At 44.2% G+C, this 25,706-nt stretch overlaps 2 protein-coding genes across 2 annotated transcripts in view; one reads left to right on the top strand and one right to left on the bottom strand.

The window, feature by feature from the left end:
• Nucleotides 1–8,417, bottom strand: part of DHX34 (DExH-box helicase 34) — a 66,836-nt gene extending 58,419 nt beyond the window's left edge. Inside the window, exons 1-5 of the mRNA XM_068114341.2 lie at nt 7,117–8,417; nt 4,362–4,464; nt 3,955–4,172; nt 3,456–3,630; nt 560–753 (exon numbers count right to left, since the gene is read on the bottom strand). Coding sequence (XP_067970442.2) covers nt 560–753; nt 3,456–3,630; nt 3,955–4,172; nt 4,362–4,464; nt 7,117–8,274 — 1,848 coding nt within the window. The 5' untranslated portion in view covers nt 8,275–8,417. The remainder of the gene's footprint in view (nt 1–559; nt 754–3,455; nt 3,631–3,954; nt 4,173–4,361; nt 4,465–7,116) is intronic.
• Nucleotides 8,418–8,625: 208 nt separating this feature from the next.
• Nucleotides 8,626–25,706, top strand: part of LRRCC1 (leucine rich repeat and coiled-coil centrosomal protein 1) — an 88,318-nt gene continuing 71,237 nt past the window's right edge. The window contains exons 1-2 of the mRNA XM_068114747.2: nt 8,626–8,719; nt 23,226–23,312. Coding sequence (XP_067970848.2) covers nt 23,275–23,312 — 38 coding nt within the window. The 5' untranslated portion in view covers nt 8,626–8,719; nt 23,226–23,274. The remainder of the gene's footprint in view (nt 8,720–23,225; nt 23,313–25,706) is intronic.

Below are 25,706 nucleotides of genomic sequence, written 5' to 3'. Positions count from 1 at the left end.
CTCCATATAGTGAATGGATACCAGAGATAATGTTACCGTGTGGCAGACAGTGCTTATCGCTCCCAGTAAGGTGCAGCAGCAGCTGTATGGGACATCTTACTGGAGGTTCTCCACTGACGGTATGAAGTCTTATACATACAGAAAATGCTTATACATTTTCTACTAGAAATGGATGGGTTTTGTGTGTGTGTGTGTGGTGTGTGGTGTGTGGGTGTGTGTGTGTGTGTGTGTGTGTGTTTGTATGAGGTGATGACGCACGCATGCATGGGTGGTGATTTGCACGTGCACATGCACGATCATGGTTTATATACGTTTGTCTTTGGTTTTCCTTTGGCATGTTTTGTGTGACATCATATGCTGTGTATTTTATGCACACATATTATTTTTGTGCATGATATGCATGTTGTGCACATGTTGTATTGTATGCACACGTGTTATATGTGAGCCTGTACAGTATTGTGTTGTGTACATGCGTCTTGTGTGTGACAAGATGAGAAGAGTGATACAACAGATTTCGATTCCCAACCACCAATCCCTCTTTCTGACCAAGTGTACTCACGTGAACCCACTCGTTAAACACATTCAGGAGCGTGAACGGGTCTCCATGGTTACTCTCTAGTGAGTGACGTGCCCTGCTTAACTCTGGGTTAGTGAAGGCTGAGCGAACGAAGGGAGACTGCACACTCAAAGCAGCTGCCACAGTCAGCACCGGTTCCAGCACAGAAAACAAAGATCCCGAGAGCAGCACCTTGCCTGAAACAGAAGTGAATATGCACTCACAAATAGAAACACGCACCCACAATGCACATTGCACAAGCACTTATTTTCATTAATCTGTCCTTCACAACAATTATTATTATCTATCTAATAATAGCGTAAGGACTCGACTTTTTTATCCCTTTTACGCCGCACCCAGTGACCCGATGCCCACGGCACGAATGGATTTACGATCTACGAACCGCGCTCTTTGTTTATCACGTACAGCCATACTCGAAAAATCTGAATTAGCCGACGTTGGGGCCCAAAAGCATCTGATTAACTGCCGATACGACGCCATCTTACGACGCCATCGTATTGGCGTCTTGCTGGGCGAAGGCGAAGCAAGCCATCCGCTGATTGGACAGGCGAAGGCCAAAGCAAGCCGTCCACTGAGTGGACAATCCAGAGCATGCATTTGTGCCGGTGTCGTCGATCGCGGTGTACTACACCACATCCTTCCTTCCATGGATGTTCCACGGGTTTCGGCTAGTAATTAATAATAGCGTAAGGACTCGACTTTATTATCCCTTTTACGCCGCACCCAGTCACCCGATGCCCACGGCACTAATGGATTTACGATCTATGAACCGCGCTCTTTGTTTATCATATACAGGCATACTCGAAAAATCTGAATTAGCCGACATTGGGGCCCAAAAGCATCCGATTGACTGCCGATACGACGCCATCTTACGACGCCATCGTATTGGCGTCTGCTGGGTGAAGGCGAAGCAAGCCGTCCACTGATTGGACAGGCGAAGGCGACAGCAGGCCGTCCACTGAGTGGACAATCCCAGAGTGGTGCTATGCCGATTCCTTTTACGAATCCATTCATTTTTCAAAAGTATATCGTAGCGTTGTCATTTAAGTAGATTGCAATAAATACGTTGTTCATATACGCACTCTTCATTCTCATCTTTCTTCCTAACTCTTACTCGGACAAGCAAATCCCCTATGCCATCCATAATGGTACACTCTATCCATACACCACATCCTCCCTTCCGTGGATGTTCCACGGGTTTCGGCTAGTTATAATTATTTGAGGAATACCTATGGTAATTCTTCTTCTTTGTTAGTACGCAGCAAAAGGCTTATTTATTTTCTTTTCTTTATCAAGTACTTATTTATTTTCTTTCTCATCTGGACAATATCTCGGGCACCTTTCGAAGCTGATATTTGGACATGACAGTAACCAAGTTATTTGGCTGTAAAGTATGTTTTTGATTGATCAATTAATGGATTAATTATTTAAATTTTCAATTAAATAATTTTCAAAAAGTTAGACTATGATGAAACAGTGGTGGTTTAGGTATGCTATTAGCCAATTATTGATTAAGGAATTCATTATTTTACAATTATTATTTATTTATTTTAATTACGCAATTAATCAATCAATTATTTCACACCGCTCCCTCCCAATTCCATCTCCATGTGCTGCACGGCAGCATCGCTGGGTGCCTCGGCAATGTTGCGTGCTGAAGGATATGTTATTTATTTATTTGGCATGGGGCGGTGTACTTTGAATGTAGCTCTACTTGTTATTTATTTGTTTGCTCATTCATCATATAATTTAAGTTAAATGTTCTCAAATATTGAAAGTTCAATACAAGAGAAGTTTTTCAAATCGATTTGAAAAGTTTGCATTTTTTGACAAAATATTGGTCAATATATCGGCAATTGGTGGACTCGGACTAGCACCATGTGTCCTGAAGAGAAGCTCTTAAATCCAAATTTTCATAAATTGGGAGTGATTTTCCAACAGATATAATGATTTAATGGGGGAATGTATTGCTCCCCCTCCCCCCCCCCCCCCCCCAGCTGTTTTAAAGACTTGGAGGGTGGAGTGGGATTGAAGAGAGTGAGGGAGTTTGTTCCAGAGGCGGGAGAAAAGAGGAATGAAGGAGTGAAAGTGAGCAGAAAGTCTTGATTTTGGCAGTTTAACCATAAGAGGGTTGCAGGCAGATCTTGTGCGACCTGTAGGAATATTTGGGGGACAGAGCCCAGAGAGAGCTGGGGGGGGGGGGCAAGGCCAGAGAGGAGTCGGTAGAAGACGGAAAGACCACCAACCTGCCTGCGGTGAGTGAGTGAAAGGCCCTTGGATTTAGCTTCATCGCGGGAGATTCCAATGATTCCGAACGCTTTGGTTTCAACAGCGTGAAGACGAGCTAGGTGTGAGGCAGGAGCACCAGACCAGAGGGGAGAGCAGTATTCCATAGAGCTGCAGATTCCTTGAGCACTATCTTCCTTTTTAAGAGCCATAGTTATGGATGAATACAATACAGTACCTACGGTAAATCACAAGAACGTTTGAGTTATAAAATACACTTTAATACTGCACTTCCGCACAAACATGAACACGCAGCCGCATGAGAGAAAATGAGGGAAGCGACGCTCTGATGTCATCATCCCGGATGTCGGCGAGTGATGCTCTGGTGTTTTGCAGCGAGATAAGTGTTTATTTTAAATTACACAATCAAATTATTGAGCAAAAGATCATCAGTTCGTGTTTTGAATTCGTAGTTTAAAACCGTGTTGACTGGAGTTGAGCAAAAGTTCGTAATTTCTGGATTTCAGGTCATAAATCGAATTTTTAGTGTCAAAAGATTTAGTTCATACGATTGAAAGTTCGTAAATCGGGATACTACTGCATAGTGAATTTGAAACTGCCACAAAGTGTTTACTCCACGGAGAATCCTCACCAGCAATGACATCCAAGGGAAGCATTGCAAGAACCCTGCCCATTGCAGTCAGTTGCTCATGATCATCCAGCGCTCCCTGCTCTTTGAGGAACGTCATCGAGCTCTCCAAGCTGGTGCTCTCTGGTGGCTCGATGAAGGGAAACACTCGTGGGTCTCCCATACTCATGCTTTTCATCTGCAGCAGCATATCGCAAGACAAGGATATTAAGAGACATGAATGTACTTTTTACATCATCGTGCGTTTGTCTTAAAGGTGTGTGATGGTGAATGCTCGTTACTGAAAGCGCCAGTTCGCTCTCTCATCCATGAGTCTCAAACAATGAATTTGGTATTCTGCACCAAATGTAGCACTTTCCAAAATGGCTCGACAGGAATTTCACGCGAATAAGAGTTTGCCTCAATCCGGTTAAGGACCAGAACCAAAGATAACATGAATAATGCAGCATCAACAGTAGCAGCAGCAATGTGAAGGTACAAAGGACCAGCGATGCATAGGTACCTGCAGCACTAGGGAATCCAGTGGTAACCTCAAAATTTCAGGCACAGCATATGCTGTGAAGGCATCATAGTCCGATTCCGCGTAGAGACGCCAACAAATGCCAGGCCCGGTCCGCCCTGCACGGCCCTTTCTCTGTTCGGCGCTCGCCTGGCTGATCCAGAACTCCTGGAGTCTCTGCATCTTGGATGTCTTGTCAAAGTTCATTTCCTTCACCTTCCCTGTAAAACACATTGAGCATAGGATAAAAGGCTATGGATGACTGGTGCTCATAAAAAAATAACGAACCCAAAGTTGAAAAGTAAGACCACCGGGGAAATAATCCGTGGGAAGACCAACCGGCTGTGCCATTCCGCCATGGTATTTAATTATTTACTGAGTGTGGGAATTTACCTGAATACAACGCTTACCCGAATCCACAATGAAACGAACTCCATCGATTGTGACCGACGTCTCGGCAATGTTCGTGGAAATGATACACTTTCTGACTCCTTCTGGTGGAATATCAAACACCTGGATAGGGAGATCGGTAAAAGGATGTTACATTCCTTCATTAAGGTGGAGTCATTTCTGTAGTTTACCTGTATTTACATTCAAGAGTTGCCTGAAAATAACTGGAGATTGAGCTACGCCAACTACCATGGGAAGCAAGGAGAAGCTGACGCTTCGGGCATTCACCCTTCATCGGAGCAAAACAGCAGACAGTATAAATCCTCTTTTGCTCCGATGAAGGGTTAACGCATGAAACATTAGCTTCTCCTAGTTTTCAATGGCAGGTAACATACCTCAATCACTGTCCTACCTGTCTGCCAACACAGATAAACTCGACCTGCACCAGGAAGACTAGTTCCTTCATTTATACATTCAAACAACTTGATCCAACTTAGTTAATCATTTCAGTGTTTTCTTCCCTCCTCTCCTTCTCTCTCGCTTTCCTGTTTGTTCATTCCCTTGATGGTGATGGTTGTGCCCAATTGTTGCCAAGCTATGCCACTGTCAACTTAACTTTGCTCTTCCATGAGCCTCGATCTTGTAGATTGACACAGACCGAGACAGAGAGAGAGAGAGAGAGAGAGAGAGAGAGAGAGAGAAACATGAAAGCCCCATTACTCCAAATATTAATCTAATGGTATACGGGCTGAAGTACTCGGCGTTGTCCGGGAAAATTCAATGAAATATGTATTTAAATATTTCCTGCATGACAATCACAAAACATATTACGCGACCACTCCCGGGGAAAACCAAGGCAGTGTATAAGCAAAACACTCGAGGCCTGAACACAGAGGTGTTACAATAAACATGTGTAGAGCAATCTTGTTAATAACAGGCACACGTGTAAGCACTATAATGATTAAATTTGTATTGTGGACAACAAATAATTACAACCTCAACATACAATCTTGGCAATGCATATCACTCACTCGCTCGCGGGAAAAAAACCCAGGCAGGGTATAAGCACAAGACCAGATCGAGGCCTGAAGGTCAAATATCTGGTTTTATCGGGGGTTATTTTTTTTAATCCAAACATCATCCTCAACCTTCCTCTAGATGAAAGAGGAGGCCGTGCAAAGTTTGGTCGCCCTGGTTCCTGCAGGGTCCGAATGCATAAACAAAACACAAATTTTCTTCTTTATATTATATTTATTACCTCCACCACTAAAGGTGGATGCAGGTTATGTTTTCACCCCTGTCTGTCTGTTTGTCTGTCTGTCCGTTTGTGAACAAAATATCTCAAAAAGTTGTGGACGGATTCGAACGAAATTTGGCAGAGATGACATGTGTAAGTGACAAGACAGAAATGATAAGATTTTGGTGATGATCCGGATCCGGCTACTATAATTCATTATGTGATTCTTCACCATTGGGAGAGAGGGCCAAACACGATACATAGCAGGATATCGCAAAAGGTTATGGACGGATTGGGACGAAATTTGGCAGAGATGTAGCGTATGTGACAAGGAAGAAATGATCAGATTTTGGTGATGATCCGGATCCGGCTACTATAATTCATTAAGTGATTCTTCACCATTGGGAGAGAGGGCCAAACATGATACATAGCAGGATATCGCAAAAAGTTGTGGACGGATTTGGGCGAAATTTGGCAGAGATGTAGTGTATGTGACAAGGAAGAAATGATTAGATTTTGGTGATGATCCGGATCCGGCTACTAGAATTCATTGAGTGATTCTTCACCATTGGGAGAGAGGGCCAAACACGATACATAGCAGGATATCGCAAAAAGTTGTGGACGGATTTGGACGAAATTTGGCAGAGATGTAGCGTATGTGACAAGGAAGAAATGATTAGATTTTGGTAAAGATCCGGATTCGGATCCGGATACTAGAAATTTTAAGAGATTCTTCACCATTGGGAGAAAGGGCCAAAAACGATACATAGCAGGATATCTCGAAAAGTTGTGGACGGATTGGGACGAAACCTGTTGGACAGGTTGTGTGTGTGACAAGGAAGAATGGATTCAATTTTGGTGAAGATGTGAATATGGATTCGGACATGAGAATTATTTAATCTTTTAAGTGATTTCTTCACCATTGGGAGATGGGGCCAAAAACGATACATAGCAGGATATCTCAAAACGTTGTGGACGGATTTGGACGAAATTTGGCAGAGATGTAGTGTATGTGACAAGGAAGAAATGATCAGATTTTGGTGAAGATCCGGATACTATAAATTTTAAGAGATTCTTCACCATTGGGAGATGGGGCCAAAAACGATACATAGCAGGATATCTCGAAAAGTTGTGGACGGGTTTGGACGAAATTTGGCAGAGATGTAGCGTATGTGACAAGGAAGAAATGATCAGATTTTGGTGATGATCCGGATCCGGCTACTATAATTCATTAAGTGATTCTTCACCATTGGGAGAGAGGGCCAAACACGATACATAGCAGGATATCGCAAAAAGTTGTGGACGGATGATTTTGATTAAATGTGATTCTGTGTTGTGATTTTCTGGTCTACTCTAGGATACAAAAGATAAACTGTTCACCTGGCGGAGGTATGCTCTCTACCGAGTGCCGTTCTAGTATTATTAGTGAGATGACGTCACACCGACGGATTATGTCGTCGGGTGACGCCGACGTGCAAAAAGGTACAAACTACGCTCGGACATGGTTTGACGTCGCCGAAAGGTGTTCGTTTGGCCACCTTGTCCTGTTCCTCAGAAGACAAAGAGCTATGAAGCGTCAACACGATCCAGCGCCTCGTGTCAGCGGCGTAGGAGCGAATGGTGTCGGCGACGGTCGATATGTCGGACATCCCGCTCAAGAACATCAAGAGGTCACCACGCTCCTCCGCACTGTACTTGTCGTCGATCGTCTGCAAGATTCCCAAGTAGGGTCTCGGGTCGAGCCTTTCGGTCTTGGTCGCCTGCTCCTCGGGAGGTATCGGCCGGTAGATCACTTTTATCGGGAAAAGTCTTCCCGGAACTCGAACGATGGGAGCACCGTCGAAGTATTGGGAAAAGAGTCCGACGTTAATGGTGGCGGACATGAGGACCACCTTGAGGTCGCGTCGCTGGGTCAGCACTCGCCGAAGGAGACCGAGGAGGAAGTCGCAGTGCAGGTGTCTCTCGTGCACCTCGTCCACGACCACCACGTCGTAGCGTGACAGACACGTGTCCCGCTGCGCTTGTCGGACCAAAAGCCCTTCGGTGAGAAAGAGGATCTTGGTGGCCGAGGTCCTGGAGGAGTCGAAGCGAATCTGGAAGCCCACTCGGGAGCCCTCCTGGCCCAGGGTCTCGTAGGCGACCCTCTTGCACAGGGAGACGCACGCGATCCTCCGAGGCTGCGTGCACGCGATGTTCTCGTGACCCGCGGACAGCAGGTAGCGCGGTACCTGCGTCGACTTCCCGCAGCCCGTGTCTCCCGCGATCACCACCAGCGGGTGACCCTGGACCGCACCGACGATGGCGTCCCTGTACGGGAATATGGGAAGGTTCCTCTCGTCCCGGCGAAGTTTCGCCAACTTACACAGATGTTGTTTTTGGCAGAAGTCCAGATAGTGATGAAGCGCCGACCGGAAGTCGGCCAAGTCTGGGTCGGCGCGGCGTCCGCGACCTTCCAGGACCACGTTGAGTCGTAACGCCGGGTCGTACGTCCTCGGAAGGTCCAGTGTGTCCCCGACGCGCGGCACCACGGTCTTGGAGTCCGAGGCGTCCGCAGTCGCTTCCCGACGTCGCTTAAAAGATTTCCAACGAGACGCGAATCGCCAAAAGTCCTCGTAGTCTCGAGTTCCCTTCCGGAGGTAGTCACCGTCGGTGAAGAACTCCGCGTCGAGGCGCCGGCGGGTCTCTCCCCAGTCCATGGTCGCCGTTCGGGGTCCTCAGCACTGAGGATTATGGGAAACGGCGTCCAACAGGCGGCCCGCCTGCGCCATGTCCTGCTCTTTATCGGCGAGTTTGGGATACGGATCGCAGACGCAGTAAACGGTCTCCGCCGTGAGGGTCACGTGAGCGACCGGAACTCATGCACGCGCACGCTGCGTTCAGGTACTGACAGAAACATCCGTTCCGATGAACAAATGGTTCCGGTCAAGAGGAGTGTTGGTTTTTATTTTGTATATTTATTTGTGTTTGGGTTACATCGACAGTCTGAGACAAAATGATCTTAAAAAAAAAACTAAATATTAAAACAATGCCAACCCCCCGCTCTGTGACCCGGAAGTTGTTGGTGCGCGGTTGTTTTAACTGGTGCTTCGTGGTGCCGGCGTTTGCTGAGAGACCGGTTTGTTTTGAGCTTTTCGTGAAAAGGTTTGTTTTTAAATGGCGACCTTGTTGTGGGTTTTTTAAAATGATTTTGTAGGAAGCAACGACTGCTTTAAACACGAGAAAATGACACCTCAGTGGCGTGTACAACTTGTTCATATACGAATCGTGAAATTGGAGTGAATAGTCTGCGCAATGTCTAAGTCTCTCTTTGTCTCAGTCTTACCCATGAAGCCTGCGCAATGGTTGTCAACATATGGCTGTTTGTGCGGCCTCTATCATTTTGTGGAGCTGAACCTCGACCAAGGAAGCAGCATTTACCATCGTAAAAATACACTGTAATTACTGTACTTGGAGCGGACGTTATAACCATGAGACAAGCGAAGGTGTGGACATTATTCTAACCATGAGACAAGCGAAGGTGTGAACATTATTCTAACCATGAGACAAATGAGATGAGCGGAGGTGTGGACATGATTCTAACCATGAGACAAGCGAAGGTGTGAACATTATTCTAACCATGAGACAAATGAGACAAGCGAAGTTGTGAACATTATTCTAACCATGAGACAAATGAGACAAGCGAAGTTGTGGACATGATTCTAACCATGAGACAAATGAGACAAGCGAAGGTGTGGACATGATTCTAACCATGAGACAAATGAGACAAGCGAAGTTGTGGACATTATTCTAACCATGAGACAAATGAGACGAGCGAAGGTGTGAACATGATTATAACCATGAGACAAATGAGACAAGCGAAGGTGTGAACATTATTCTAACCATGAGACAAATGAGACAAGCGAAGGTCTGAACATTATTCTAACCGTGAGACAAATGAGACAAGCGAAGTTGTGAACATTATTCTAACCATGAGACAAATGAGACGACCGAAAGTGTGGACATGATTCTAACCATGAGACAAATGAGACTACCGAAAGTGTGGACATGATTCTAACCATGAGACAAATGAGACGAGCGAAGGTGTGTACATTATTCTAACCATGAGACAAGCGAAGGTGTGAACATTATTCTAACCATGAGACAAATGAGATGAGCGGAGGTGTGGACATGATTCTAACCATGAGACAAGCGAAGGTGTGAACATTATTCTAACCATGAGACAAGCGAAGGTGTGAACATTATTCTAACCATGAGACAAATGAGATGAGCGGAGGTGTGGACATGATTCTAACCATGAGACAAGCGAAGGTGTGAACATTATTCTAACCATGAGACAAATGAGACAAGCGAAGTTGTGAACATTATTCTAACCATGAGACAAATGAGACAAGCGAAGTTGTGGACATGATTCTAACCATGAGACAAATGAGACAAGCGAAGGTGTGGACATGATTCTAACCATGAGACAAATGAGACAAGCGAAGTTGTGGACATTATTCTAACCATGAGACAAATGAGACGAGCGAAGGTGTGAACATGATTATAACCATGAGACAAATGAGACAAGCGAAGGTGTGAACATTATTCTAACCATGAGACAAATGAGACAAGCGAAGGTCTGAACATTATTCTAACCGTGAGACAAATGAGACAAGCGAAGTTGTGAACATTATTCTAACCATGAGACAAATGAGACGACCGAAAGTGTGGACATGATTCTAACCATGAGACAAATGAGACTACCGAAAGTGTGGACATGATTCTAACCATGAGACAAATGAGACGAGCGAAGGTGTGTACATTATTCTAACCATGAGACAAATGAGACGACCGAAAGTGTGGACATGATTCTAACCATGAGACAAATGAGACGAGCGAAGGTGTGGACATGATTCTAACCATGAGACAAATGAGACAAGCGAAGTTGTGAACATTATTCTAACCATGAGACAAATGAGACAAGCGAAGGTGTGGACATGATTCTAACCATGAGACAAATGAGACGAGCGAAGTTGTGAACATTATTCTAACCATGAGACAAATGAGACGACCGAAAGTGTGGACATGATTCTAACCATGAGACAAATGAGACGAGCGAAGGTGTGGACATTATTCTAACCACGAGACGAGCGAAGGTGTGGACATTATTCTAACCACGAGACGAGCGAAGGTGTGGACATTGTTCTAACCATGAGACAAATGAGACGAGCGAAGGTGTGAACATTATTCTAACCATGAGACAAATGAGACGACCGAAAGTGGACATGATTCTAACCATGAGACAAATAAGACGAGCGAAGGTGTGGACATTATTCTAACCACGAGACGAGCGAAGGTGTGGACATTATTCTAACCACGAGACGAGCGAAGGTGTGGACATTATTCTAACCATGAGACAAATGAGACAAGCGAAAGTGTGAACATTATTCTAACCATGAGACAAATGAGACAAGCGAAGGTGTGGACATTATTCTATCCACGAGACGAGCGAAGGTGTGGACATTATTCTAACAATGAGACAAATGAGAGGAGCGAAGGTGTGGACATGATTCTAACCATGAGACAAGCGAAGGTGTGGACATTATTCTAACAATGAGACAAATGAGATGAGCGAAGGTGTGGACATTATTCTAACCACGAGACGAGCGAAGGTGTGGACATTATTCTAACCACGAGACGAGCGAAGGTGTGGACATTATTCTAACAATGAGACAAATGAGAGGAGCGAAGGTGTGGACATTATTCTAACCTTTTTTTTTTTTTTTTTTTTTTTTGTTGTATACTTAATCGAGGCTCGTGAAAGAGCTAACATTTACTTCACAAACAAATCAACCAGACAAACAAAATACCCAAAAAGAGGGAGCGGAAGACAAGATGGGGAGAGAAGGGGAAGCACACAAACACAACATCCGAGAGCAGGGAGATGTGTGGAAGGGAGAGGGCCCGGGGGGAGGAGGCATGGCAAGGGGGGGGGGGGGAGGAGGCATGGGAAGGGGGGGGGGAGGGAGAAGTATAAAACACAAGGACTTCCTGGACAGAAGTTGGTATTTCAAAAAAGTGGAATTGGGGTGAAATTAGCTGGGGTAGAAAAGATCAAGGTTTTGGATGGGGGAAGATAAGAGATGGTGGTGAACAGCTGTTTTAAAGACTTGGAGGGTGGAGTGGGATTGAAGAGAGTGAGGGAGTTTGTTCCAGAGGCAGGAGAAAAGAGGAATGAAGGAGTGAAGGTGAGCAGAAAGTCTCGATTTTGGCAGTTTAACCATAAGAGGGTTGCAGGCAGATCTTGTGCGACCTGTAGGAATATTTGGCGGACAGAGCCCAGAGAGAGCTGGGGGGGCAAGGCCAGAGAGGAGTCGGTAGAAGACGGAAAGACCACCAACCTGCCTGCGGTGAGTGAGTGAAAGACCCTCAGAGATAGCGTCATCGCGGGAGATTCCAATGATTCTGAATACTTTGGTTTCAACAGCCCGAAGACAAGCTAGGGGAGAGCAGTATTCCATTGAGCTGCGGATGAAAGCCTTGTATGTGGTGAGGAGCTCAGGTGTGCCAAGGAAGGACTTCGCACGACGGAGGATGCCCAGTCGGCGACTGGCTTTGCAGGGCAGATTTGAAATGTGGTTTTCCCAGGAAAGATCATGGCAGATAGTGAGACCCAAAAGCTTGAGTGACAGAACTTCTTGGAGAGGATTATTCAGAAAGTGGATGGGAGGGTTGTCCAGTCGGTCTTTTCGGAGAGACATCGTAAGAGTGTGAGATTTGTCAGGATTGAAAGACATGTTCCACTTGTTTGCCCAGTCTGTGATTTTGTCAAGGTCTGCAGAGAGTGAGGAGGCTGCAGACTACCGATCTGAGGGATGAAGAATGGAGCGACAGAGAGTAGAGTCGTCAGCAAAGAGATAGAGAGGATTTTCAAGCGATTCAGAGAGATCATTGATGAAGACCAGGAAAAGCACAGGGCCCAGAACACTGCCTTGCGGAACTCCAGCCTGAACAGGAAGAGGAGATGAGAGAAACCCATTCAGGGCCACACATTGACTACGACTAGAGAGGAAGTCCGCCAGCCATGCGTGGAGATTTCCATGGATACCAAAAGAGGAGAGTTTGGTGAGCAGAGCGGGGTGCCAGACCGTATTGAAGGCACATGATATGTCAAGGGAGACTGCTCTAATTTCCTGTTTGGCATTGAGGACCTCCATCCATGGTTGAGAAAGCAGAAGCAGCATGTCCAGAGTGGAGTGTCCAGGTCTGAAACCAAATTGATGATCAGAGATCAAGCCATTGGAGAAGAGGAAAGATTTCATATCTGAAGCAATGATGGATTGCATGACTTTGCTGATAATTGGGAGAAGGCTGATTGGTCTGTAGTTGCTGGGATCTGTTTTTGCACCTTTTTGTGCAAAGCGGTGATGTTGGCACAGATTTCCAAGCAGATGGAAGATGACCTTGAGCAAAAGAGAGGGTGAAGAGAACAGAGAGAGGGAGTGAAAGAGTGGAAGAACATGATTTTAGGACCCGTGGGCTGATGCCGTCAGGTCCAGTTGCAGAATCAGAGTCGAAGGTTGACAGACACTTTTCCACCTTGTCAGGAGGAAAGGACACAGAGTCCAGGAGCAGCTGGGTACGACTGGGTACGGTGTGTAAAGAGAGGGATGGGTTTGGGACACAAGATTTAGAGGCAAACACAGAGTTGAGGCATTCAGCTTTTTCATGTGCGGAGTCAGCCGTGTGGCCATTTGAGGTGAGGGAGGGGATGGAGGTGGAACAAACACCAGAAACAGATTTGACCAGACGCCACCAGGATTTGGAAGAGGGAGACAGATAAGAGAGTTCGGTCCTGAGAACGGAGAGATATTGTTTCCTGGCTCTCCTGAAGGTGGACACACACTTGTTTCGGGCTTTGTGAAAGGAAATAAGATTTCCTTCCGTTGGATTTGCTTTCCAGGAGAAGAAAGCAAGTTGTTTCTGGGCAATAGCCTCACCACAAGATGCCGTGTACCATGGACGGGAGGAAGGGTATGACAACTGAAGACGAGATGGGATAAATCTGTGCATGAGAGAGAGCAATTTGCTTTGGAAGAATTCCCAGGATGAGTTGATGTCAGAGGCAGTAGAGATTGGAGACCAGTCCAGATGATTGATGGCTGCTTGAATACCGTGCCAGTTGGCCTGAGTGAAATGCCAGACTCGTCGACGCTGAGGAGGCTCTCTGAGAATGGTCAGAGAGATGTCCACTTTAACAAGCACATGATCAGAAGAGCCGATCGGAGCAGAAGAAGAGCAGCAGACATTTTCAGGGAAGTTTGTCATAACCAAGTCCAGAAGAGAAGATGCTCCGTGACTGAGATCCGGGTTGGGAAATTGACAGATTGTGTCAGTCCCAGTGAGTCACAGAAGTCCTTTGCTGAGGAGCCATGGCTGGTGAGAGAGGTACCCACACCCAGCCAACTGGCATGGTGACAGATGAAATCACCACATATGAGGAAGAGAGAGTTGGGATGGGTAGATAGAAGTTGGTCCATATTATCAGACAGCGAGATGTAGATGGAGTCATCACTGTTTGGTGGACGGTACAACACACATATGAACAAAAGGTGGGAGCGAAGGGGAAGCCGTAGCCAAAGGTATTCCTGGGGGTGAGGTGGAGAGAGGGCAGTGCAGGGCGAGTGAGGAAGAGACTTTTTATAAAGATAGCAACCCCGCCTCCAGGACGAGGCTCAGGTCTATCATACCGGAGGAGGGAGTAACCTGGGAAAGATACCAAGGAATCAGAGACATCATGAAGGAGGAAAGTTTCTATTAAGCATATCACGTCTGGTTTGTCAGAAGCAACCTGCATGGAGAGATCAGTTAAGTTTGAGACAAATGCGACAAGCGAAGGTGTGGACATTATTCTAACCATGAGACAAATGAGACAAGCGAAGGTGTGAACATTATTCTAACCACGAGACAAGCGAAGGTGTGGACATTATTCTAACAAATGAGACAAGCGAAGGTGTGAACATTATTCTAACCATGAGACAAGCGAAGGTGTGGACATTCTAACCATGAGACAAATGAGACAAGCGAAGGTGTGAACATTATTCTAACCATGAGACAAGCGAAGGTGTGGACATTATTCTAACAATGAGACAAATGAGACGAGCGAAGGTGTGAACATTATTCTAACCATGAGACAAATGCGATGAGCGAAGGTGTGAACATTATTCTAACCATGAGACAAATGAGACGAGCGAAGGTGTGAACATTATTCTAACCATGAGACAAATGAGATGAGCGAAGGTGTGAACATTATTCTAACCATGAGACAAATGAGACGAGCGAAGGTGTGAACATTATTCTAACCATGAGACAAATGAGATGAGTGAAGGTGTGAACATTATTCTAACCATGAGACAAATGAGATGAGCGAAGGTGTGAACATTATTCTAACCATGAGACAAATGAGATGAGTGAAGGTGTGAACATTATTCTAACCATGAGACAAATGAGATGAGCGAAGGTGTGAACATTATTCTAACCATGAGACAAATGAGACGAGCGAAGGTGTGAACATTATTCTAACCATGAGACAAATGAGATGAGTGAAGGTGTGAACATTATTCTAACCATGAGACAAATGAGATGAGCGAAGGTGTGAACATTATTCTAACCATGAGACAAATGAGATGAGTGAAGGTGTGAACATTATTCTAACCATGAGACAAATGAGATGAGCGAAGGTGTGAACATTATTCTAACCATGAGACAAATGAGACGAGCGAAGGTGTGAACATTATTCTAACCATGAGACAAATGAGATGAGTGAAGGTGTGAACATTATTCTAACCATGAGACAAATGAGATGAGCGAAGGTGTGAACATTATTCTAACCATGAGACAAATGAGATGAGCGAAGGTGTGAACATTATTCTAACCATGAGACAAATGCGATGAGCGAAGGTGTGAACATTATTCTAACAATGAGATGAGCGAAGGTGTGAACATTATTCTAACCATGAGACAAATGCGATGAGCGAAGGTGTGAACATGATTCTAACAATGAGATGAGCGAAGGTGTGAACATTATTCTAACCATGAGACAAATGAGACGAGCGAAGGTGTGAACATTATTCTAACCATGAGACAAATGAGACGAGCGAAGGTGTGAACATGATTCTAACCATGAGACAAATGAGACGAGCGAAGGTGTGAACATTATTCTAACCATGAGACAAATGAGACGAGCGAAGGTGTGAACATTATTCTAACCATGAGACAAATGAGATGAGCGAAGGTGTGAACATTATTCTAACCATGAGACAAATGAGATGAGTGAAGGTGTGAACATTATTCTAACCATGAGACAAATGAGACGAGCGAAGGTGTGAACATTATTCTAACCATGAGACAAATGAGATGAGCGAAGGTGTGAACATTATTCCAACCATGAGACAAATGAGATGAGTGAAGGTGTGAACATTATTCTATCCATGAGACAAATGAGATGAGCGAAGGTGTGGACATGATTCTAACAATGAGATGAGCGAAGGTGTGAACATTATTCTAACCATGAGACAAATGAGACGAGCGAAGGTGTGAACATTATTCTAACCATGAGACAAATGAGACGAGCGAAGGTGTGAACATGATTCTAACCATGAGACAAATGAGACGAGCGAAGGTGTGAACATTATTCTAACCATGAGACAAATGAGACGAGCGAAGGTGTGAACATTATTCTAACCATGAGACAAATGAGATGAGCGAAGGTGTGAACATTATTCTAACCATGAGACAAATGAGATGAGCGAAGGTGTGAACATTATTCCAACCATGAGACAAATGAGATGAGTGAAGGTGTGAACATTATTCTAACCATGAGACAAATGAGATGAGCGAAGGTGTGAACATTATTCTAACCATGAGACAAATGAGACGAGCGAAGGTGTGAACATTATTCTAACCATGAGACAAATGAGACGAGCGAAGGTGTGAACATTATTCTAACCATGAGACAAATGAGACAAGCGAAGGTGTGGACATTATTCTAACAATGAGACAAATGAGACGAGCGAAGGTGTGGACATTATTCTAACCACGAGACGAGCGAAGGTGTGGACATTATTCTAACCATGAGACAAATGAGATGAGCGAAGGTGTGAACATTATTCTATCCATGAGACAAATGAGATGAGCGAAGGTGTGGACATGATTCTAACAATGAGATGAGCGAAGGTGTGAACATTATTCTAACCATGAGACAAATGAGACGAGCGAAGGTGTGAACATTATTCTAACCATGAGACAAATGAGACGAGCGAAGGTGTGAACATGATTCTAACCATGAGACAAATGAGACGAGCGAAGGTGTGAACATTATTCTAACCATGAGACAAATGAGACGAGCGAAGGTGTGAACATTATTCTAACCATGAGACAAATGAGATGAGCGAAGGTGTGAACATTATTCTAACCATGAGACAAATGAGATGAGTGAAGGTGTGAACATTATTCTAACCATGAGACAAATGAGACGAGCGAAGGTGTGAACATTATTCTAACCATGAGACAAATGAGATGAGCGAAGGTGTGAACATTATTCCAACCATGAGACAAATGAGATGAGTGAAGGTGTGAACATTATTCTATCCATGAGACAAATGAGATGAGCGAAGGTGTGGACATGATTCTAACAATGAGATGAGCGAAGGTGTGAACATTATTCTAACCATGAGACAAATGAGACGAGCGAAGGTGTGAACATTATTCTAACCATGAGACAAATGAGACGAGCGAAGGTGTGAACATGATTCTAACCATGAGACAAATGAGACGAGCGAAGGTGTGAACATTATTCTAACCATGAGACAAATGAGATGAGCGAAGGTGTGAACATTATTCTAACCATGAGACAAATGAGATGAGCGAAGGTGTGAACATTATTCTAACCATGAGACAAATGAGACGAGCGAAGGTGTGAACATTATTCTAACCATGAGACAAATGAGATGAGCGAAGGTGTGAACATTATTCTAACCATGAGACAAATGAGATGAGTGAAGGTGTGAACATTATTCTAACCATGAGACAAATGAGACGAGCGAAGGTGTGAACATTATTCTAACCATGAGACAAATGAGATGAGCGAAGGTGTGAACATTATTCTAACCATGAGACAAATGAGATGAGCGAAGGTGTGAACATTATTCCAACCATGAGACAAATGAGATGAGTGAAGGTGTGAACATTATTCTAACCATGAGACAAATGAGATGAGCGAAGGTGTGAACATTATTCTAACCATGAGACAAATGAGACGAGCGAAGGTGTGAACATTATTCTAACCATGAGACAAATGAGACGAGCGAAGGTGTGAACATTATTCTAACCATGAGACAAATGAGACAAGCGAAGGTGTGGACATTATTCTAACAATGAGACAAATGAGACGAGCGAAGGTGTGGACATTATTCTAACCACGAGACGAGCGAAAGTGTGGACATTATTCTAACCATGAGACAAATGAGACAAGCGAAGGTGTGGACATTATTCTTACCATGAGACAAGCAAAGGTGTGAACATTATTCTAACCATGAGACAAATGAGGCAAGCGAAGGTGTGGACATTATTCTAACCATGAGACAAATGAGACAAGCGAAGGTGTGGACATTATTCTAACCATGAGACAAGCGAAGGTGTGGACATTATTCTAACCATGAGACAAATGAGACAAGCGAAGGTGTGAACATTATTTTAACCATGAGACAAATGAGACAAGCGAAGGTGTGGACATTATTCTAACCATGAGACAAATGAGACAAGCGAAGGTGTGGACATTATTCTAACCATGAGACAAATGATACAAGCGAAGGTGTGAACATTATTCTAACCATGAGACAAATGAGACAAGCGAAGGAGTGGACATTATTCTAACAATGAGACAAATGAGACGAGTGAAGGTGTGGACATTATTCTATCCACGAGACGAGCGAAGGTGTGGACATGATTCTAACCACGAGACAAATGAGACAAGCGAAGGTGTGGACATTATTCTAACCACGAGACGAGCGAAGGTGTGGACATTATTCTAACAATGAGACGAGCGAAGGTGTGCACATTATTCTTACCACGACATGAGCGAAGGTGTGGACATGATTCTAACCATGAGACAAGCGAAGGTGTCAACATTATTCTATCCACGAGACGAGCGAAGGTGTGAACATTATTCTAACCATGAGACAAATGAGACAAGCGAAGGTGTAGACATTATTCTATCCACGAGACGAGCGAAGGTGTGAACATTATTCTAACCACGAGACAAGCGAAGGTGTGGACATTATTCTCACCACGAGACAAGCGAAGGTGTGGACATGATTCTAACCACGAGACGAGCGAAGGTGTGGACATGATTCTAACCATGAGACAAATGAGACAAGCGAAGGTGTAGACATTATTCTATCCACGAGACGAGCGAAGGTGTGAACATTATTCTAACCACGAGACAAATGAGACAAGCGAAGGTGTAGACATTATTCTATCCACGAGACGAGCGAAGGTGTGAACATTATTCTAACCACGAGACAAGCGAAGGTGTAGACATTATTCTATCCACGAGACGAGCGAAGGTGTGAACATTATTCTAACCACGAGACAAGCGAAGGTGTAGACATTATTCTATCCACGAGACGAGCGAAGGTGTGAACATTATTCTAACCATGAGACAAATGAGACAAGCGAAGGTGTAGACATTATTCTATCCACGAGACAAGCGAAGGTGTCGACATTATTCTATCCACGAGACGAGCGAAGGTGTGGACATTATTCTAACCACGAGACGAGCGAAGGTGTGGACATTATTCTCACCACGAGACAAGCGAAGGTGTGGACATGATTCTAACCACGAGACGAGCGAAGGTGTGGACATGATTCTAACCATGAGACAAATGAGACAAGCGAAGGTGTCGACATTATTCTAACCACGAGACGAGCGAAGGTGTGGACATGATTCTAACCACGAGACGAGCGAAGGTGTGGTCATTATTCTCACCATGAGACAAATGAGATGAGCGAAGGTGTGGACATTATTCTAACAATGAGACAAATGAGACGAGCGAAGGTGTGGACATTATTCTAACCACGAGACGAGCGAAGGTGTGGACATTATTCTAACCACGAGACGAGCGAAGGTGTGGACATTATTCTAACAATGAGACAAATGAGACGAGCGAAGGTGTGGACATTATTCTAACCACGAGACGAGCGAAGGTGTGGACATGATTCTCACCACGAGACGAGCGAAGGTGTGGACATTATTCTCACCACGAGACGAGCGAAGGTGTGGACATTATTTTAACAATGAGACAAATGAGACGAGCGAAGGTGTGGACATTATTCTCACCACGAGACAAGCGAAGGTGTGGACATGATTCTAACCACGAGACGAGCGAAGGTGTGGACATTATTCTCACCATGAGACAAATGAGATGAGCGAAGGTGTGGACATGATTCTAACTATGAGACAAATGAGATGAGCGGAGGTGTGGACATGATTCTAACGATGATACAAGCGAAGGTGTGGACATTATTCTCACCATGAGACAAATGAGATGAGTGAAGGTGTGGACATGATTCTAACCATGAGACAAATGAGACGAGCGAAGCTGTGAACATTATTCTAACCACGAGACGAGCGAAGGTGTGGACATTGTTCTAACAATGAGACAAATGAGACGAGCGAAGGTGTGGACATTATTCTAACAATGAGACAAATGAGACAAGCGAAGGTGTGGACATTATTCTATCCACGAGACGAGCGAAGGTGTGGACATTATTCTATCCACGAGACGATCGAAGGTGTGGACATGATTCTAACCATGAGACAAATGAAGGTGTGGACATTATTCTAACCATGAGACAAATGAGATGAGCGAAGGTGTGCACATTATTCTAACAATGAGACAAATGAGACGAGCGAAGGTGTGGACATGATTCTAACCATGAGACGAGCGAAGGTGTGGACATGATGACCTCCTCATTGACCAACACGAGACTCCAAATGACGTAGATATGCTAAATGAGGCCTTTTTTTGCGCATGTGCTGTGTGCTTGTTTACACTGATTGGTTCAGCTCGTCGGGCTCTTGCAAACTTCCTTTACGAACGTGACACCGGGGTGTGCTCAGTTACCAACCTTACCAAGTTATCAGTGCTTACCAAGCCATCCGTTCCTCATCAACGATTTCCAGGTAGAGTGCTTATAAGCCTCTTGGTGAGTGCTCTCCAAGAAATTTGGTAACTGAACACACCCCTGCAATTCAAATCAAATAGTCTTTTAAACATAATTTTCACCATTTAAACTAAAGAGTGTCGATTTCATCAAGGTTAACGATAATTGTTCTGTTCTTGAGTGCAAAACTGACTCCGGAGAATACAGGAATACGAGAAATATTTGTGGATTAGAGGAGTCGGTTGCATATAATATCCAGTTGATACAATTACCTCGTGGTGGCCGTGGTTATGTAACACGTGGACACACACAGCTCTGGTATAATTTATCTTGTGGCCCTGAAACTGAACAAAAAAGATACATTTATATTGGTGCTCACAGCTCATACAGCTCCCGCTCCTCCCTCTCCCCTTCCTCCAAAACATGATGAATGGTAGCCACCTATCACCTTACTTCCAATCATCAGCAAGGTCAAGGAATCCATCACCACAGTTTGACATTAAATCATTCCTTTTCGCCAACAATCTCATCTCGGGTCATCAATTCGGTTTCGGACCAGGTCACTCTACCTTGGACATGCTGCTCCTTCTCTCCCGACAATGGATGGAGGCCCTCAATGTCAGACATGAGATCAGGGACATCTCCCTGGACATGTCTTCTTCTTTTGATACACTCTGGCATCCTGCCTTACTTTCCAAACTTTCTGCCTATGGCCAACGTCACACATGGATTACTGATTTCCTCTACTTCCTCTACTCTCGTATCCAACGTGTGGCTCTCAACAGAATCATTTCATCTCCTCTCCTTGTCAAGGCTGGAGTCCCCCAATGTCATGTTCTGGGCCTGATCTTCATCAACAACCTCACGAACTCTTTGGAAAATCCTCTATAACTATTTGCTGATGACTCCACCTTCTGCCAGGACATCCCTCATCCTTCAGACAGGTAGGCTGCAGCCTCTTCCCTCTCTTCAAACCTTAAAAACATAATAAAACACTTTGAAAAAAATCACAAGCTGTTTAAACACTTGGAATATGTTTTTCAATCCTGACAAATCTTTCACTCACTATCTCTCTCCGAAAGGACCATCTGGCAAAGCCTCATATCTACTTTCTGAACAATCGTCTCCAGGAAGTTCAGTCACTCAAACTCCTGGGTCTCACTAGCAGCCATGATCTTTTTTTCGCAAACCACATTTCAAAGTTGGCCTCCAAAGCCCGCCGCCGACTGGGCATCCTCCATCGTACAAAGTCCTTCCTGGGCACGCCTGAACTCCTATCCACCTCCAAGGCTTTCATCCACAGCTTGATGGAGTACTGCTCTCCCCTCAAGGCTGGCTCCCCTGCCTCACACCTGGTTCAGCTTGATGCTGTGGAAACCAAGGCCTTCAAGATTATTGGAATCGATCGTAATTCATCTGAATCTATGGGGCTGTCACATCGGTTGTCTTTGTCTTCTACCACGTCCTTTCTGGTCTTGCACCTTCTGCTCTTTCCATGATTTGTTCCCCCAGGTTTCTGCATGGTATACACAGTCCACCATTAACCCTCTTCTTGCGAAACCCAAAATCCAGGATCACTGCTCACCTCCACTCATTAGCTCCTCAATTTTACCTTGAGCAGCGTTGATGTTGCTTCCTGTATAACTTTCTCAAGTCAGACTTCCATTGCACAAAATTCCAGCATGGAACAATTTTATTTATATATATTTTTTACATATTTTACCTTGAGCCCTCGTAGTTACCCCGCACACAAAACGAAATCCTGGATTAAGCAATTGGTTCACGTATTTCTGTCTGTAAAATTCAGTTTATGATCGAGGAACCAATTTAAATTTAATGTTATATTTTGAACACGAATCGGAACATGAATTCGAAACATACCTGCCATTTAACAGTACTTTCTCTGAATGTGTCCCGATCGCACAGGCGCACAGTGTAGTGAAATAACATTTTACTCTCTCTGTCTACCTGGCAAGCAAAATTGAAAATCATTCCAAACATGAAACGTACCCTTTTTAAGGATGTCATAAAGGACACAAACAACAGGCACGAATAACCAATGTAACATGTTAAATAAGATGATGTAATGGACACTGACTGCGTCAATGGCGGTACGTTCTGGAAATTATTTATTTATACGAATTGTACAATCCTCATTTTGTTTCAATTGAATAATACACTTGAACACTTTAGAACACAAATCACCTTCTTCACACTTCCAAAACCCTTCCATTTTGCAGTACTTGTACATGTTAAATGGAGTGGTGTATAAGACTGCTTCAATAGCGTGCTAAACCTCCGGATTTTGTTTTTTCAACGATCTTTAAAATCATTATTTTATTTAAATTGAAGTATACACTTGAACACCACATGGGGTAATGTGTTCTGTGAACTCTAGTTTGTTTGGCGTTTACACAATGCTTCTTCTTCCCTTTTTTGACAGGGATCATGAAGCCGGCGTGTCTCCTGGAGTTTTGAAAGAGCGTTTGGAGATGCAGGAATTGTCTCTGATTGATCGAAAGATAACGAGGTATTGTCATGTTCATCATCGCTGTCACCTCCTTCCTCGCTCTACACTTTAGTGACTTGCAAGAAAACCCAAAAAACAAAACGTTTATTTTCTCGATAGAGACGTCATACTGATGCTATGGCACCATGAGGGCTCTGCTGTAACGTTTATTTACTTTGCTTAAAAGTTGGGTTTTCCTTAAATTGTTTTTGTGTTTCTAGATTTACTGCGGCTAATACCTATAACGGGCCTTTTCTCTTTGATGTGTCCAGATGGCATCATTACCTGTGTTCTCATATCCTGTTCTGCTGCATTTGCTTCTCTGTATATTCTCTTCATCTGGTCATTTACCTTCGGCCTCATCACGTTTTCTTGCACAAGAAGGCTGTATGCACCCAACTCCCAAGTCAGTAAGCCTGCGTCCTTTTTGTAAGCAAAGTCGTAAGTTTGTATGGAATCGTTCATCACAGCTGACACAAACTCTTTTCTCTTCTCAAACTACCTGATCTCTGATCATTAGTTCAGGTTCACTCTTGGGCACTCAGATTTTTATATGCTGAGCCTGCCTCTCAATGGACAAAGGATGCAAGCCCCACATCTTGAAGAAGAGGTCAAGGCTATGTCTCTGGACATATCACAGGCCTTCAATACTGTCTGGTACCTTGCTCTGCTTGTCAGTCTTTCTACGTCAGCACCTGAGGCTGCATCCACTACTGATTCACCGAAATATCCCAATCCTTACACAGGTCTCAACAGTATCCCAATGGTGGCAGGATTATACCACTACATCATTCAAGGCCAAGTTTTTTTGTTCCTTGTATCATAAAGTACCTCTCCGATGCTCTATACAACCCTCTTTTCCTGTTCACAGACATTTGCACATTCAGCCTTAAATGGTATTCCATACCAGCAGCTATGCATATGCACATTCAGCCCTCTCGGCATATCTTGAAATAATCAGATGCTTGTCTAACACATGGAACATGTTATTCAATCCAGGCAAGTCTCACAGTCTCACCTTGTCTTCTTGGAAGGATAATCTCATGAATCATCTTATCTACTTTGCTCATCCAATGGAAGACATTAAGTCCTATGAATGATTGGGCGTCATCATTAGCCACGGACATCTCATATAACTACCTCCGCCACAAAAGGTGGATGGAGGTTATGTGTTCACCCCTGTCTGTCTGTCTGTCTGTCTGTGAGCAGGATATCTCAAAAGGTTGAGGATGGATAAGATCAAAACTTGGTGAGCAGGTTGGTGTGTGACGAGGGCAAATTGATCAGATTTTGGTGAAGATTCGGATTTGGATCTGAGAATTTTTGAAGTCATTCTTCACCATTGATTGATCAGGTCAAAACCATATATAGCATGATATTTCAAAAGGTTGGGCACAGATTCAGACAAAACTTGGTGGATGAGTTGGGTAGTTGACAAGAACAAGCCGATTGGATTTTCATTCAGGTGCGAATCCGGATCCGGCCTATCAGTGGGATACAAAACGTAAACTGGTCAGCCTGGCGATGGTATGCTCTCTACTGAGTGCCATTCCAGGTATATTTTTTGTTATTTTGCAGGCAGGGGGATACATCAATGTGTGCGCTGTTCTTTGGGTGACATTATCGATATTACCCACTGCCCCCTTGCTGGACCTTTCCTACTTCTGTTTGCCATTCCCACTCCCTAGACATTCATTTGAAGTGGTGAAGCATAATGTTAATTAAACCATGGTTTATATTCACATAATATTACAAAGTGATTGGTTTTGTTAAGCCTGGTGTTGGCTTAATGGTTAAGGTGACTGGCTTGAGATCTCAGAGTCCTGAAGCCCCTCTTATCCATTGAATTAACACCAGGTGGGTTGACTAAGCCTGTCATCCTTTAGAGGTCGGCACAATGAGTACCAGCTTACTGGGAAGAATGAGCCATTCGAGTATCCTCCGTCGGAGTGGCGACCCGTCCAGGATTGTGCCCAATAGCCTAGGAAACTGATTTGGCAGCCATATGCATTTGAAGGTGCAAAAGGAATGATGTTCTTCTAATGGTTTTATAAAAACTTTTTAAAAACGTTTTGCTCTTCATATGGACTCGAGATTACCCGTACAGTTATTTCCCATCCAAAGTAACTGTGTTTGGTGCAGCACAACACAGGAAATATTGTACTTCTTGCAGGAGAACTGCAATAGCGTTGGCATCGTCGTCTGCCAGTGGATCACCCTGATGAGTGAAGAGAACAAGCCTACCTGGAGTCAGAGAATAACATCTGTGCCTTGAGCTTTTGCATAAATATGAAGGAGTTTAGTCCACAATAGACTTATCAACAGGGCATGATCTTTCGAGCTCAGACAAGGCACCTTTTCCACATGCTACCATTTGGCGTTTTTCATAATAAACTTGTCAGAAAGAAGATTTTC

The sequence above is a fragment of the Myxine glutinosa genome, chromosome 4 (genome assembly GCF_964187855.1).
Source record: "Myxine glutinosa chromosome 4, kmMyxGlut1.1, whole genome shotgun sequence".
Lineage (NCBI taxonomy): Eukaryota > Metazoa > Chordata > Myxini > Myxiniformes > Myxinidae > Myxine > Myxine glutinosa.
Note: the sequence above shows the minus strand (reverse complement) of the source record. Positions and strands in the feature narration are given on the sequence as shown.